At 42.6% G+C, this 14207-nt stretch overlaps 1 protein-coding gene across 1 annotated transcript; it reads left to right on the top strand.

The window, feature by feature from the left end:
• The first annotated feature begins 19 nt into the window (after positions 1 to 19).
• On the top strand, positions 20 to 12475 carry erp44 (endoplasmic reticulum protein 44). The gene is made up of 11 exons (XM_061819203.1): positions 20 to 239; positions 2579 to 2651; positions 2750 to 2789; positions 3880 to 3995; positions 5283 to 5467; positions 6644 to 6759; positions 6852 to 7026; positions 7114 to 7225; positions 7959 to 8100; positions 10330 to 10432; positions 11968 to 12475. The coding sequence occupies exons 1-11, from the start codon at positions 75 to 77 to the stop codon at positions 12076 to 12078; spliced, it is 1338 nt and encodes a 445-aa protein (XP_061675187.1). The 5' UTR covers positions 20 to 74; the 3' UTR covers positions 12079 to 12475.
• The last annotated feature ends 1732 nt before the right edge of the window (positions 12476 to 14207 follow it).

Raw genomic sequence — 14207 nt, 5'->3', positions numbered from 1 at the left:
CACAACTTCGTTTCCCACAAGTCCTTGCGGTTTTCTACCGGAAGTTTCCCCCTCGTTTCCGTGGTCACCACGAGATGGTTCGCCGCTGTTTTCCTGCTGCGGCGAGTCGAGCGGCGTCGAGGCTTCCAGGGACGACCCAACAGCACAGTCACCTCCATCTTCACACATTCTCCTCTACGATGAAACTGCCAGCATTGCTGCCCTTTCTCTGTGACCGCATCATTTGCGTCATACTGCTGGTAAGCGCGTTGACATTCGTTTGGTTACAGCTAACGTTAGCTGTGGGCTGCTAGCCAACCTAGCCGCTAGCTGACCGAGCAACCTCTCACGTCATTAGACGTGGCTTTTTCATTTTTTTTTCATTTTTTTTTAAGGGAGGGGGGCGGGTCTGTGAGTAATGTGCCAAACCGGTTACTCATAACATGTCCAAACTTTTATTAAAACCACGTTGGGCCCTTAAACTTTGTTGTTTATGCGGTGAATCCATATCTTACGGGTTAGAACTCCTTTTCGGTGTTAATATCTCATATATTCTATTTGTTATGTTGGAACATGGGTGCCTGCGGATTGCTCGACAGACGTCAACTTTTTATCGTGCAGATGTTTGAATCTTCTCAAGTTAATCGATTGATTCCTTCTCGTCGATGGATGATGATCACCGGTTGGTGAATTCCTCTGTTGTGGCTCAATCTCATTGGTTGACAACACGGAAATAAGCAGCGCTGCTGTTGTGTTACTTTGGGCCTGAAAGCTGTCAGATTTTCAAGTTTCTTTTTTTTTTTTTTAAACCAAGCACAATGATCGACGTGTGTGAATGCATTGATTACTTTGACAACAGTAAACATTACAAAATTCTCCCAGACTAATAAATATATATATATGTGTAATGTATAATTATGTCAACATTTTCTCAACTTTTTATAATTGCATTTGTGACAAAGAAAATCTCACGCAGAAGGCAAAATCAAATGTACTTTTTTTTTATTTTTTTTATTGCATTTCCACTCTTAAGTTAACCAGCTGCGGCAGAGAGCACCCCAACCAGTTTTGTGGACTGAAATATTTCAAGTATTTTACAAGTGTGCTCCTATTGTCTTTGAGACTGTACTGTCGTTATTATTATAAATATGAGGAATAAATACATATATAGTGGAGTCTCAGTTCACAAATGTAATTTGTTCTTTGACTGTCAATGTTCACAAATTGAGGTCATTTTTCCCATTGAAATTAATGGAAGTACAGCAAATCCGTGCCCCAGAGGTTATTTTCATCTTGTTTTTATCGGTGTGTAGTTAAATGGAAATGCAGTACAATATAGCTCGCGGTATCGACGTTGAACATAAAAGTTGTGTAGTCATGCATAGGCCTCCTAATAACATTGTCACTTGCAGTTTAAACTTTAATTAGTGCTATACTGAGAGTTAACACAAGGCTTAAAAAAAAGATACTTGCGATACGTGACGAAAAATTATGTTTGTGTCACGAGAAAAAGCACATATTATATCTCTGTGTCCATGCCAAGACTGTTTGTGAACTGAAAATAGCAAATAACTAACGCTAAGAGATATTTACTCGAATGATTTGTACATAAAACAAATTGTTAGTAAACTGAAGCGTTGGTGACATGGATCTGTATCACGTTCCGTAACATCCGGGATCAGCAGAAAATGTTGAGTCATAAGTCGACAAACAATAAACACAGCACTGTTAGCACTTTGGGAGAGGATGATGACAAGGATCCAGTTGTAGATGAATACACAGTACTTAGAGGATTATTTGTTTTTGGGTGTGTTCACACTTGATGTGTTTAGTTCTGCTGTTGTGAATTCTGTGGCACTTGCTCTGATAGTGTGATTTTGGTAGATGGTAGATTGCTTATTTCCCCAACCTTCAGGGTACGATCCCGAGACCCTGAAACCATGTCAAAGTGTCCTGTAGCAAGATACTGAACTCCCAGGTTGCTCCTGATGTTTTGTTATCAATAGATGAACGAGGAGACTCCGAGTACGGTCAAGGTACAAAAGCGCAGTACAGTCAAACTGCCCATTCTTGGCACAGGATATGTTCTGGAACCATAGCAGGTGAAAACCTGCACAAGAGAGGCCGTATTAAGTCATATTAAATACATAAAAGAAACCTGCATTACCTGTACCACAATTTTTTTACGCATTCAAATCATTTGAAAAACACTTTCGAAAGTACTCTGTTACTAACACAGTTTTCCAAAGGAAAGTCTGAGTCTCCTTGCTTCAAGCTATTTGTAACTCGCAACTGAAGTTTACTATAAAATCGCTGCATAAAACAAAAGAGAATCACACATTGGATGTTTAAACACCAAAATCTTCAAACAATATGGCTTTGTCTCACAAAAGTCTGCTATCTTAATGCTTATAAAAGATGCGATACGCCACAGACAAGCTAATGGAGATTACCGTATATGTTGCAGAATTTATAAACCTAACAATTGATACTTTTATTCTGCTCAATAAGGAAGAGGAGCTCGGACCAATCAGAGTGCATGTACCCGCCTTTTAAAATCCAAACTCTTAGATTGCACCATCTTGATCTGTCTTCATAGGTGATGGGCCTTTCTACTCCTGGACAAGCAGAAATAATCAGTCTGGACTCAACCAACATTGATGATGTCCTAAGTAAGACGTCATCCAACACCGAAATCTTAAATAACGATGTCACTGAATTTCCTCATGTGTTTTTAAGTGTTTTTATTCATGTGTGTTCTTCTTTTCAGACAACGCTGGCGTTTCCTTAGTAAACTTTTACGCAGACTGGTAAGTGACTTGTTTGTCTGCCGTGTATAACGCTTGCCTTTATATCGAAATTGTTAGCATTCCATCATATTTTGTGACTGTGCTTGATGACAACTTTGAGGTTGTAGAGCAGCTTCTTTCACACAGAGGCAAGAGAGTGCTAGCATTTATCAAATCAAGAGAAACGAGCAAACTGGGGCAGTGATATTTTTTGCGTACCAATTCACACACCCCGTGTACCACTGGAGGTGGTCACAGCACGTTTTGAAGATCACCATTTTAGGTCCAAAAGAAAATAGGGGATGCTGTACAGTGATGCGTCAGTTCTCGACCACAATCCATTCCAGAAAACGGTTCGAGGAGTGATTTGTTCAAAAACTAAATCGATGTTTCTCATTATAACGAATGGAAAAAGAAAGAATGCGTTCCAAGCCTAAAAAATTGGGCTTTTTAAAGGATTTTTTTTTAGCTTTTCCTGATAATAACCTGCGTTGTAGAAATTGAATTGATACTAACAAAACGCGTTGTGGGTGGGTCATCTGCTTGCGCCACACGCGCGATGTCATTTCTGTTTTTTTTTTTTTTTTTTGGAAGGAGGAGCAGGGGGGGCTTTCAAATTGACAATAACAAAACGCATCGTGGGTGGATCAACTGCTTGCGCCGCGCGCAATGTAATTTCTGGGTTTTTTTCAGGCGGCGTTTGAATAGACAATAGCAAAACGCGTCGTGGGTGGGTCAGCTGCTTGTGGTGCGTGCATTATGTTATTTCCGGGTTTTTTGGGCGGCGTGGGAATTAGCAACAAATCGCGTCGTGGGTCAGCTGGTCTGGCCGCGCCCAATATGTTATTTCTGGGTTTTGTCGGGGGCGTACGAGTACTGATTTTCGTTTGAAAACAGACACAAAAAAATCTTGAAATTTTCATTCAAAAATCGATTTGTTCGAATACGGGGACGTTCAAGAACCGAGGCTTTACAGTATTTCGATTTTCATCCATTGGAAAGATACAGAATTTTATACAACCGATGTCAGAAATTGTGAGAAACATATTGATTTCAGAAGGTAGTGTAAATGAAAAATACTAAGTTTCCCCCCCCCGCCCATATCCTTCAGGTGCAGATTTAGTCAGATGCTCCATCCCATCTTTGAAGAGGCGTCTAACATCATGCGAGAAGAGTTCCCTGAGACCACGCAGGTGGTTTTTGCACGGGTCGACTGTGACCAGCACTGTAAGTATTTATCCCTCCCCCACACACACACACACACACACACACATCCCTTGTGAAAACAGGAAACTCTTCTTTGAGCACTTGGTTGATGAAAAGAAAACCATAGCCCGATAATAGTCACATGATGAACAAAATGCACATCATCCATTAATCAAATAATTGAATTCCGAGAAAAAAGTGTTCAACGCAAAATCTCTGTCTCAAAAGTTCACACAAATACATTTTCAGCCAGGTCTAATAAAATATATATATATTTTTTATCCTATTACTTGATTAATGAATGGGATGATTGCTAGAACGCTTGATTCTAGAAATACTCAATAGTTGCTGTCCGATTATATTGAACAAAATGACTTGGTCGGATGAAGCAATAAGAATGAGGTTTAAATGAGGTGTCTAGTCCAACTTCTGATTTGTTAGGTGATTAATTCATTGCTCTAGAACTGTGTCTGCTTTCTTTCTTTCATCAATATATCATATATGTTGTCGGGTGTACTGCTTAGGAGATTTAAATCGGTGATGTTCTTATGCAAGCATATGTTGCCACAAAAATTTTTTAAAATGCAATTCAAGCACTTGGTGCTAGTTTAGTATTCTTACGTTGTAAAGTAGAATTTTTATTTGCTATGCTCGGATTGGCAAATCTAATGTTTGCAAACTAATGATGCCAATGGTTAAAAGTTCAATTACAAAATACTAATATTGATATCCTTTCAAGTGTATTTTTTCCGCGGTGTGCAAGTTGTTGATTAAATGCTCTAAGCAGTTCAGCACCTTTCATGTTACATGCGCAAAATGGATAGCACCCCCCCCACCCCAACACACACATAAAACATATTTGATGGACGTAGGTACACAAAGATGGCCACCACACCAAAGCGCAGCGCAAAACGTAGACACAAACCGCCTGCCCGCAGCCTTTTGAGATAAAGCAAATTAAAGAGAATTATTGATGACCGGCAAACTGTTTGAAGACTAATGACAAAACTGCTTCTTCCTGTGAAGCCTGCAGGCTTAGAGACGCCCTGCGGAGAGATTGACACCTGCCACACATATACAAAGACCCACACACACACACACTCTAACAGGGAGGGAATGTATGCACTGAATATTTACCCCTGGTGGGGGGGCAACTTTCATGTGGGAGATCAGAGTTCAGAACTGTCTGAAGGTTGTGTCTTCAGCTCTTTCGCCACCACTATCCAACCCCCCCCCCCCCCAATCTCTTCCCCCCCACGTGTGCGTGAGTTTCTTCCTCTTTTGACTTCGCCTTCTGCCCCCGTGCAGCCGACATAGCCCAGCGCTACCGCATCAGCAAGTACCCCACAATGAAGCTGTTCCGTAACGGGATGATGATGAAGCGGGAGTACAGGGGTCAGAGGTCGGTGGCGGCCATCGCTGACTTCATCCGCCAGCAGCAGGTTGACCCCGTGAAAGAGATCCAGTCCCTGGAGGAGCTAAACGCTGTGGATGTGAGGCAACAAGACACGTTTGTTAAGAATCTTGATTACCGGCCAAGCCTGGTGTAAATAGAAATACCCAGTGACATTTAAAATGGGCTTGCTACCTATATCGAATGAGGAATTTGTAACAGATTTGTTGAGAAGTAAATTGAAATTTTAATGCCTACACCTGGTGTTAATGTCAGCAATGCACCTCAATGGCTTTCTGCTACTGTATATTGCTAAAGCTTGCTGAAGAAAGTATAATGCTAACATGCTAGCAGTCGGTATTCCCACAGATAGCAAGACAGTAACCACTGATAGAGCTATTGCTAAAAAATTTACAACTTAATCTGTGGTCAGGTACTATTTCAAATAAGAATCGATAAAATGCTAACCCGCTAGAAGTTTGTATGCTAGCATAAGGCTATATGGCAACCTGAGTTTAAAAAGCTTCAGTGGACATCAATACAGATTTTTACATAAACTGACCAAATGCCTACATGCTAGCAGTTTGGATGCTAACCTATAGCATTGTGGCAACCTGAAGACAAGAAGCGATACGATACATCAGGAAGGATTTTTACATCATGCCATGTAGTCGCATACTATTTCAAACAATAATTGATGAAATGGTGACATGGCAGGCGCCACGATGGATCAGCTGGAAAGCGTTGTCCTCACAGTTCTGAGGTCCCGGGTTTGATCCCGGCCCCGCCTGTGTGGAGTTTGCATGTTCTCCCTGTGCCTGCGTGGGTTTTCTCCGGGCACTCCGGTTTCCTCTCACATCCCAAAAACCTGCAACATTAATTGGAAACTCTAAATTGCCCCCATGTGTGATTGTGAGTGCGACTTGTTGTCTGTCTCTCTGTGCCCTGTGATTGGCTGACGACCAGTTCAGGGTGTACCCCGCCTCCTGGCCGTTGACACCTGGCTTCAGCACTCCCGTGACCCTTGTGAGGATAAGTGGCTAAGAAAATGGATAGATGGATGGGTTACATGGCAGCAATCTGTATGCTATCAACTTGAGGAGAAAAGCTTGCTCTGTCAGATTAAGTATTGTACGACTCTGTGGTCTGGTATTTTTTAAAATTTGAATTGATAAAATTCTTACATGCTATTATGTAGGCAGAGTAATACTTCTTCCTATCTGCTTCAAAAACATTATTTCGCGCTTACCCAAATATTTTTCTTCTGTTCCCACAGAGGAGCAAAAGGAACATCATTGGTTACTTTGAGAAGAAGGACTCTGACAAATACCGAACCTTTGAAAAAGTCTCCAACATCCTTCGAGATGACTGCACCTTTATGGCTGCTTTTGGGTGAGTTTTTTTTTTTTTTTTTTTAAACCCCTCCCACCAGTGAGGTCCCCACGGTGTGACGTGAAAATCATCTGGATATTCCCGTCGTCCAGGCCCTTGTCCGAGTCTGAGCGTTTCAGCGGGGACACCATCATCTACAAGCCGGTGGGGGAAAGCGTCCCCAACATGGTCTACCTCGGCTCCCTCACCAACTTTGACCTGACCTACACGTGGGCTCAGGACAAGTGCGTGCCTCTGGTCAGGGAGATCACCTTTGAAAACGGAGAGGTTTGTCTGTCCCACACTCGTCGTCAATCACGGAGCTCTTCCGATGGGACTGCGTTGTCATCGGTGTCAACGATGTCTGTTTTCCAGGAACTCACGGAAGAGGGCATCCCTTTCCTTATCCTCTTCCATCTCAAGGAAGACAATGAGAGTTTACAGAAGTTCCAGCAAGAAGTAGGTCGGCAGCTCATCACCGAGAAAGGTGAGTTGGTTTTGTGTTGGAATGTGTGATGTAGACGTGTAAAAAAAAAAAAAATAAATAATAATAATAATCAATGGGTTGACAACTAATCGAGCATCAAAACAAATTGGCAACTATTTTGGTATTTGATTACTCGTTTACAGACCTTCTTTAACTTAAAATTTTCCAGCTCCTTGGAACGTCAGCCTCTCAGCAGTAAAACAATCAGATTTCAGTCGTTCTCCATTAAAAAAAAAAATCTGAATATCACATTTGCCAACATCTGCTTTTACTTTAAAAAACAATTTAACAGCATTTTTTTCAGTTTCTCCCTCACCGGTCAGGGACCAAACCAGTCTTTGAATTAGAAGCAATTCAATATTTGCATTTTCGGCACTGTCACTGTTAAATAATGGCCCAATTTTGAATACTGAGGTTTTTTTTTTTTTTTTGATTAATAGAAAAAAATAGGTTTATTGATCATAAAAATGATCGACCCCCTAGCATGATGTCCTTTTGATTTGCTTCTTCCTTCAGTCTCCTGTCTCCTATTGGATCAAATTTGAAGTAAATCCAGGAAGCCATTGTTCTCCTTATTCAGTGTCCTATTCTGAGAACCGTTTTCAATACATAGTGGTTTTCACAGTTTCTATTTTGAAGTCGAAGAACGTCTGTCGCAAAGCGAGCCGGGCATCGACTGTAAGGCGGAAATGCCCAAAATAGCGTTGATGTGAAATTGTTCCGTGTCGCTCAGGATCGATCAACTTTCTCCACGCGGACTGCGACAAGTTCCGCCATCCTCTGCTGCACATCCAGAAGACTCCCGCTGACTGTCCCGTTATCGCCATAGACTCATTCAGGCACATGTATGTGTTCCCGGACTATGAAGACCTCAAGTAAGTACTGCAGTCTTTGCTTCCCTCTCACAGTTGACCTCTGCCAAGGCATAAATTATCTTAATTTGGGGACAGCGTAACAAAACAAAAAAAAGTCAAGCCAGTGTGACCTCTTAACTGCGCGCGTGTGCAATTGTGCACCGTTGATGCAGTCTCTTCGCAGATATTCTGCGTTGCACGCGAAAAAAAAAATACAATGCAAATTGGAAGTATAACATATAGCTATTCAGTTTGTGGCATTTTGCAATGTGATTCAGTGAGTGAGGGATGACTGGTAGTTACATCCAATGGCACAATTCACATAAGTACTGTAATAAATGAAAAGAAGATGCGACTGGTTTCTTTAAGGCAGCACACGGAACTTTCCGCCACACTCTCCTTTCCTAGTTTACCTTACACCCAACCAAGACACCCCCCGCGCGCACTCTTAAAGATGTACACTCATAATTGCAAACGTTCCAGTACTTACGCAGCCCATCAATGTCTTTCATAATGACAGCGTCCACCACCGCTGCTTTAGTTAGCAACACGGTCTGGGCAACGTAGAGCAAAGACGAGGTAGACATGCTGCTTATGTTTACTTTCGATATTAATGGAGAAAGTTAAAAAAGAAATGCCGTTCTTTTCCGATGCAATGACTGTCGGAGTATGTGAATAATTAGAGAAAAAGGGGTTAATCTGGACGAGATTTTCTCTTTTCCGAGTGGGAAAGGTCTGGTCTGAAGCCAAAGTAGAAAGTGCAGGATGAGATGGCGTGTCATTTTCAAATTCCACTTTGGCACAGCCTGATCCAGGATGAATACAGTTCACAAAAATCAAATTCTGTATTTTAAATCTAGAAGGCAACATAAGATTAACCTTAAAACGGTTTGGGAGCATCATCATCACCCCCGACCCCCTCGTCGGTAGCTCGCGAGAGGCTGGCTGCTTGAAAAGTAGATCTTGGGGTAAAAAAAAAAAAACCCTGACCTAGGAAGATGAAAATGTTACAAATCTTGTAAATGTAAATATTAACATCTGGCATCGGTACCTTTATATGGATCTGCACTAAAATCTAATAGGGTCCTACGTGGCCCATTCCCCACCCCTCTACAGTTTTTGTTACAATTGGGTTTTTACATATATTCTGCCAACAGACAAGTAAATATGTGGTTGGTGAAAACTTTTCGTCTTTATTTTGAAAATGAAAATTAACCTCTTTGCAGGGGTAATTTACACTTTAAAGGCACAACAATTAGTGACACACAATGTGATGAATTAAAAAGGCTTCAGTTTTGACTGACATAGAGGTATTGATACAATATTTGCTGTTGTGGTTGTACTTCAGTTTCATTTGGTGTTATTGTTTATTGACTTTAGTGGATTTTGCATTAGTAGCCAGCATCTTCTTTTTGTAATATATTGAACTCTCAAATGTCCCTAATATTTTTGCTTGAATGTGTCCTAGAAAAAAAAAAAATCTGACATAAAACATCACTCTTTGTTTTGTTGTTTAATTGGCATTCACTGGTACGTGTGCACCAGCACTATTGCAGTAATCACATCATGTCAAACCAATGAAGCAAATTTAATGAAAGCCGACCACAAATCTGACTTGTGCCTCATCTCCATGCTTCATGATGTCACAGGCCACCATTGTTCTCATCCCCCTAAATAAAGTGGTATTTCCTACACGGGCCTGCATGCAATCCACATACACACACGCACAGTCTGGTATTGCACACCAGCCAAAAAACGTCAGGTCCTTCAAAACCGTGTCCTTTATGAATGGGCCAGGACAGCGGCGCTAATGTGACATGATTTGGCGTGGGCAATAAGTTCTAACTAATCCATTCTAATCAAATGTGCTCTTATTTATTCTGCCCCCCCCCCACCCCACCCCAATCAGAGCCCGATCACATAGACACAAGCCCCGAGGACTGACCGGCCTCGCGCGGCCTAATTGCATCACATCAGCGCCGCGTGTGGCACACAGCTTGAAATTGCATTAGCGCGGGGTATGTTGTACGTATGCGCTAATGCTAGAAACACACACACACACACACAAGCTCCACGGGGGGACCGGCCGGCGCCCTTGTAACACAAAAGCCGCTCATGACCTGTCGTTAATAAGATGCTTTATGGATTAATGCGTCCTCATGTCGCCAGTGTCTGTTGTTGTCTGTGGAATGTGGCGCGGCGGAATGTCTCGTGGATTCACGGCGTCTTGTGTGTGCTGCATCTTTCCAGTATTCCCGGCAAGCTGAAACAGTTCGTCTTGGACCTTCACTCCGGAAAACTACACCGAGAGTTCCACCACGGGCCCGACCCCACGGACAGCACACCCGGACAGGTCTGGGCGGGCGCACACATAAAGATGCACGCGACGTCCGATCACCAAACACAATCTAATGAGTTCCAATACTAAGTAAATACTCCAAGTGGTTATTTTCAGTGAAGAAAAGGCCTTAAACATGACTTCCATCAGTAGCTATTGTGTTGTCCCGCCAAACTTTTGAACTTTTAACCATATTTTTTGGTACCAGGAATTGAAACAAACAAGAAATCGGATTAAACGAGGTAGTTAGTTGCTAGTAATTTGTTCCCTGGTTGCATATTATGAAACCCTTTAAGTACCGTAATTTCCGGCCTACAGAGCGCACTTGATTATAAGCCTCACCCAGTACATTTCTAAAGGAAATACCATTTAGTACATACATAAGTCGCACCTGTGTAAAAGCCGCAAGTGCCCACATTGGAACACGAGATATTTACAAAGAAAGATGGTACACAGAGTTTTCAAAGTTTTAATAGCTTAGCTTAGCATAGCAACAACACGGTAGCACGAACAGGGCTGGTTTAAAAAAAAAAAACATTCCTAAATCACTGAGACACGGCAGTAACACATCAGCAACATGCTAGCACAGTGCTAACTCTAGCGCAGTGCTAACAGGGACGGTTAAAAAAAAAAAAGCATACCGGTAAAAGTGACTTCCTCGGCACATATATTCCACTGGTCTCACGCTTACCTTTTACGCATGAGTGCCCCCTTGCGGCTGTGAGGGGTAAAAAAACTACATGCTACATGCTAGCGCGGCGCTAACAGTACCGGTTAAAAATAAAAAAACGTACCAGTCAAAATCATTGAGACACAGCAGAAACACATCAGCAACCATACCAGTACAGCGCTAACAGGGCCGGTTTAAAAAAACAACATATTTTCATACATTCCACCGGTCTCACTCTTACCTTTTCCGTTCAAGGGCCGAACAAAATAGAAAGATAGATAATGGAAAAAAAATGCACAAATTAGCCGCATCACCGCATAAGCCGCAGGGTTGAAAGCGTGTGGGGAAAAATGCCACAACTTATCGGCCGGAAATTACGGTACTATTTGTACAAACGGATAATATAAAAACACTCACAGAATATCAACATTATCCTCTTTAAAGAACGACTAAAATGACTGCGGTGACATGGAGCTGCGACTCTCTCCACGTACCTCCATATTTCTGTATTATACTGCCCCCAGGTGACCGAGGTGCGCACACTAGAAGGAGCAGCACAAAATCCACTGAATTGAAGCAAAAAATAAGGCAGAAAGTGTTTTTCTTCATTGTTTTTGAAAATGATCAGATTATAGAATGCTATTTTTCTGGTGAAAAAAGTATTTTTGGGAGAGGCGGAAAAGGATTAATGGGATGTCCATTCATATCAGTGGTGAAAAACGATTTGTGTTTTGAGTTATGATTCCAACACCTCATAAAATCCAGTGGGATTGTTCTAGCCATGTGATACTCCTCCTGGCAGAAGATGCTCACGTCACCCTTTATTTATTGGTTTATTTTTATTTTTTCCCAATTGCTCGGCCTTTGTGTTTGTTGTCAGGAGGAGATCGGGGGCGACGTGGCCAGCAGCCCCCCGCAGAGCTCCTTCCAAAAGCTGGCGCCCAGCGAGACGCGCTACACCATCCTCAGACGGGGCCGCGACGAGCTGTGACCTCAGCCGCCTTTCTTTCCACTCATCCTTTTTTGACTCGATACCGCGCCTCGACGTGAGGGGTGGGGGCACACGTCCTGGGAGGGGGGGGAGGAGGTGGGCTTCGGGTCAGGACACAGGCCAGCGGGACAGAACAGCAACGCCCAACACCCTTACTGACGAGAGAAGAAGAAGAACTGGAGAAGAGAGCGCAAAGCCCATGTTGGAATCACCTATATTTTCTAAAGGCGTAAAATTTTGATTTGGGATTTTGGGAAAGTATAGGCGAGCAGGTAAAAGCATCAAGAGAAGTGCTTTTACTTTTTTGTTTTTGTTTTTTTTGGATCTTGTACATATGTTTGTGTTCCTTGGCATTTGTTGATCTAAATTAAATGTACGGTTATTTTTCGTTAGTGGATACCACATACCCTTCACTCCACTCGTTCATATTTTTGGGCTCCAGGGGGGGGGGACGACGACTCTCCTCACGTGTTCTCAAAAACCACGACACGGCATTTTGAAGTGGTGTAATCTTCTTCCTCTCTCCGAGCACGATTTCTGAAGGATTGCAAACATTTTGAGACTTGGTGCTACTTGTTTGAGCAGGGGTGAGGGAACCCACATAAGCACTTGCTCCGGCTCACCATCCTCACAAAAAGTGAGGGATAGCCGGAATGACAGGATGTACGAAAAATACGCTTAATTGAAATTCCTCCAAAAGTCGAAAGTTCATAATCGTTAATCGCCTCATCGTATTTACATGTGAAATTTGCAAACTAGTTTTGGAATCAGAAATGAAGGGTAATGAGTTTTTCAACCATTGTTCATGTTCTGTAACACAATAATGCTTATCTCAATGTTGTCGTTAATGATGTATGACTGTTAGAAATTTTGGTACATATTTTCATGAGCGGTGGCACGGTGGTTCAGTTGGTAAAGCGTTAGCATCACAGTTCGGAGGTCCTAGGTTTGATCCCGGACCCACCTGTGTGGTGTTTGCATGTTCTCCCCATGCCTGCGTGGGTTTCCTCTGGGCACTCCGGTTTCCTCCCACATCCCAAAAACATGCAACATTAATTGAAGACTCTAAATTGCCCAAAGGTGTGATTGTGAGTGCGGCTGTTTGTCTCTATGTGCCCTGGGATTGGCTGGCAACCAGTCCAGGGTGTACCCCGTCGACAGCTGGAATAGGCTCCAGCTCTCCCCGTGACCCTCGTGAGGATAAGCGGCAAAGAAAATGGATGGATGGATTTTCATGAGAATCATGGAAGTCGACTGTTGATTTGCATTCGCGGGCCACATAAAATCACGCGGTGGGCCTGATCTGGCCCCCAGGCCTGGGGTTTAACACCTGTGTTGGGAGCTAAAGGGCTAAGTCAGCAGTCGTGTGATCCTCGAATGGATCAAAACGTTTCCCGGTTTTAATTAAAATTATGATTGAAAGGGTCCAAGATGACACTTGATAATTGAGTATAGAGTACAACAGTACTCTGCTCCTATGAGGGTTCAAACAGGAAGTGGCCACAGAACTTGATTGACGGCAGGTTACAAGAGACCGGGAGGGTCCCAGAAACTCATAAAAGTGGACGTCCTTAAAAATATTCATAGACGAAACACCCAGTGGTGGTCAAATTGAGTTCCCCAACAAATTCCATTAAAGATGATTAATATTTGTGTATGGACTGAGAGGCAGAAAAAAGGCTCCCCTCTGCTCAAGCGTGCCTGTGGCTAGTGGGTCAAATTCAGTTTTCTCACAACAAATATGATTTTCAGATTATTATTTTTTTGGGGGCAAGAGTCGTTTCCTGTCCGAGACGTTCAAAACCAGAGGTGCGCATCCCGTCATGCGCAGCTTATGATCCAAGGGGCCGCGTGATTCCAAAAACTAATAACCCTGAACTTTTACAAATACCAGCCCCGCCTCCGCCCTGCCCTTACATAAAATTGTCCGATTGTCATCATTTTTCACAAAGGACTTTTTGGGAGAAATTGTTCCCCACCCCTGCACAAAAATAGCGCTGATAAAAACAAACAAAAAAAAAATTGTGATTGTGATGATTTGACAAATGATAAAAAAAAATTTATGCGCCATGCCGCCGAAGCAAATGAACTCCATCCGCTGTGCTGTGTAACGAAAGCTCTTTGTAGGC

Source organism: Syngnathoides biaculeatus, chromosome 5 (assembly GCF_019802595.1).
Source record: "Syngnathoides biaculeatus isolate LvHL_M chromosome 5, ASM1980259v1, whole genome shotgun sequence".
In the NCBI taxonomy this organism is placed as follows: Eukaryota; Metazoa; Chordata; class Actinopteri; order Syngnathiformes; family Syngnathidae; genus Syngnathoides; species Syngnathoides biaculeatus.
This window is presented reverse-complemented; position numbering and strand designations above follow the sequence as displayed.

Excerpts from the sequence above, each read along its gene's own strand:
- erp44 (XM_061819203.1), top strand. The coding sequence starts at position 75 with ATGGTTCGCCGCTGTTTTCCTGCTGCGGCGAGTCGAGCGGCGTCGAGG. Across the intron at positions 240-2,578 it reads TCATTTGCGTCATACTGCTG|GTGATGGGCCTTTCTACTCC; the intron begins GTAAGCGCGTTG and ends CTGTCTTCATAG. Across the intron at positions 3,996-5,282 it reads GGTCGACTGTGACCAGCACT|CCGACATAGCCCAGCGCTAC; the intron begins GTAAGTATTTAT and ends GCCCCCGTGCAG.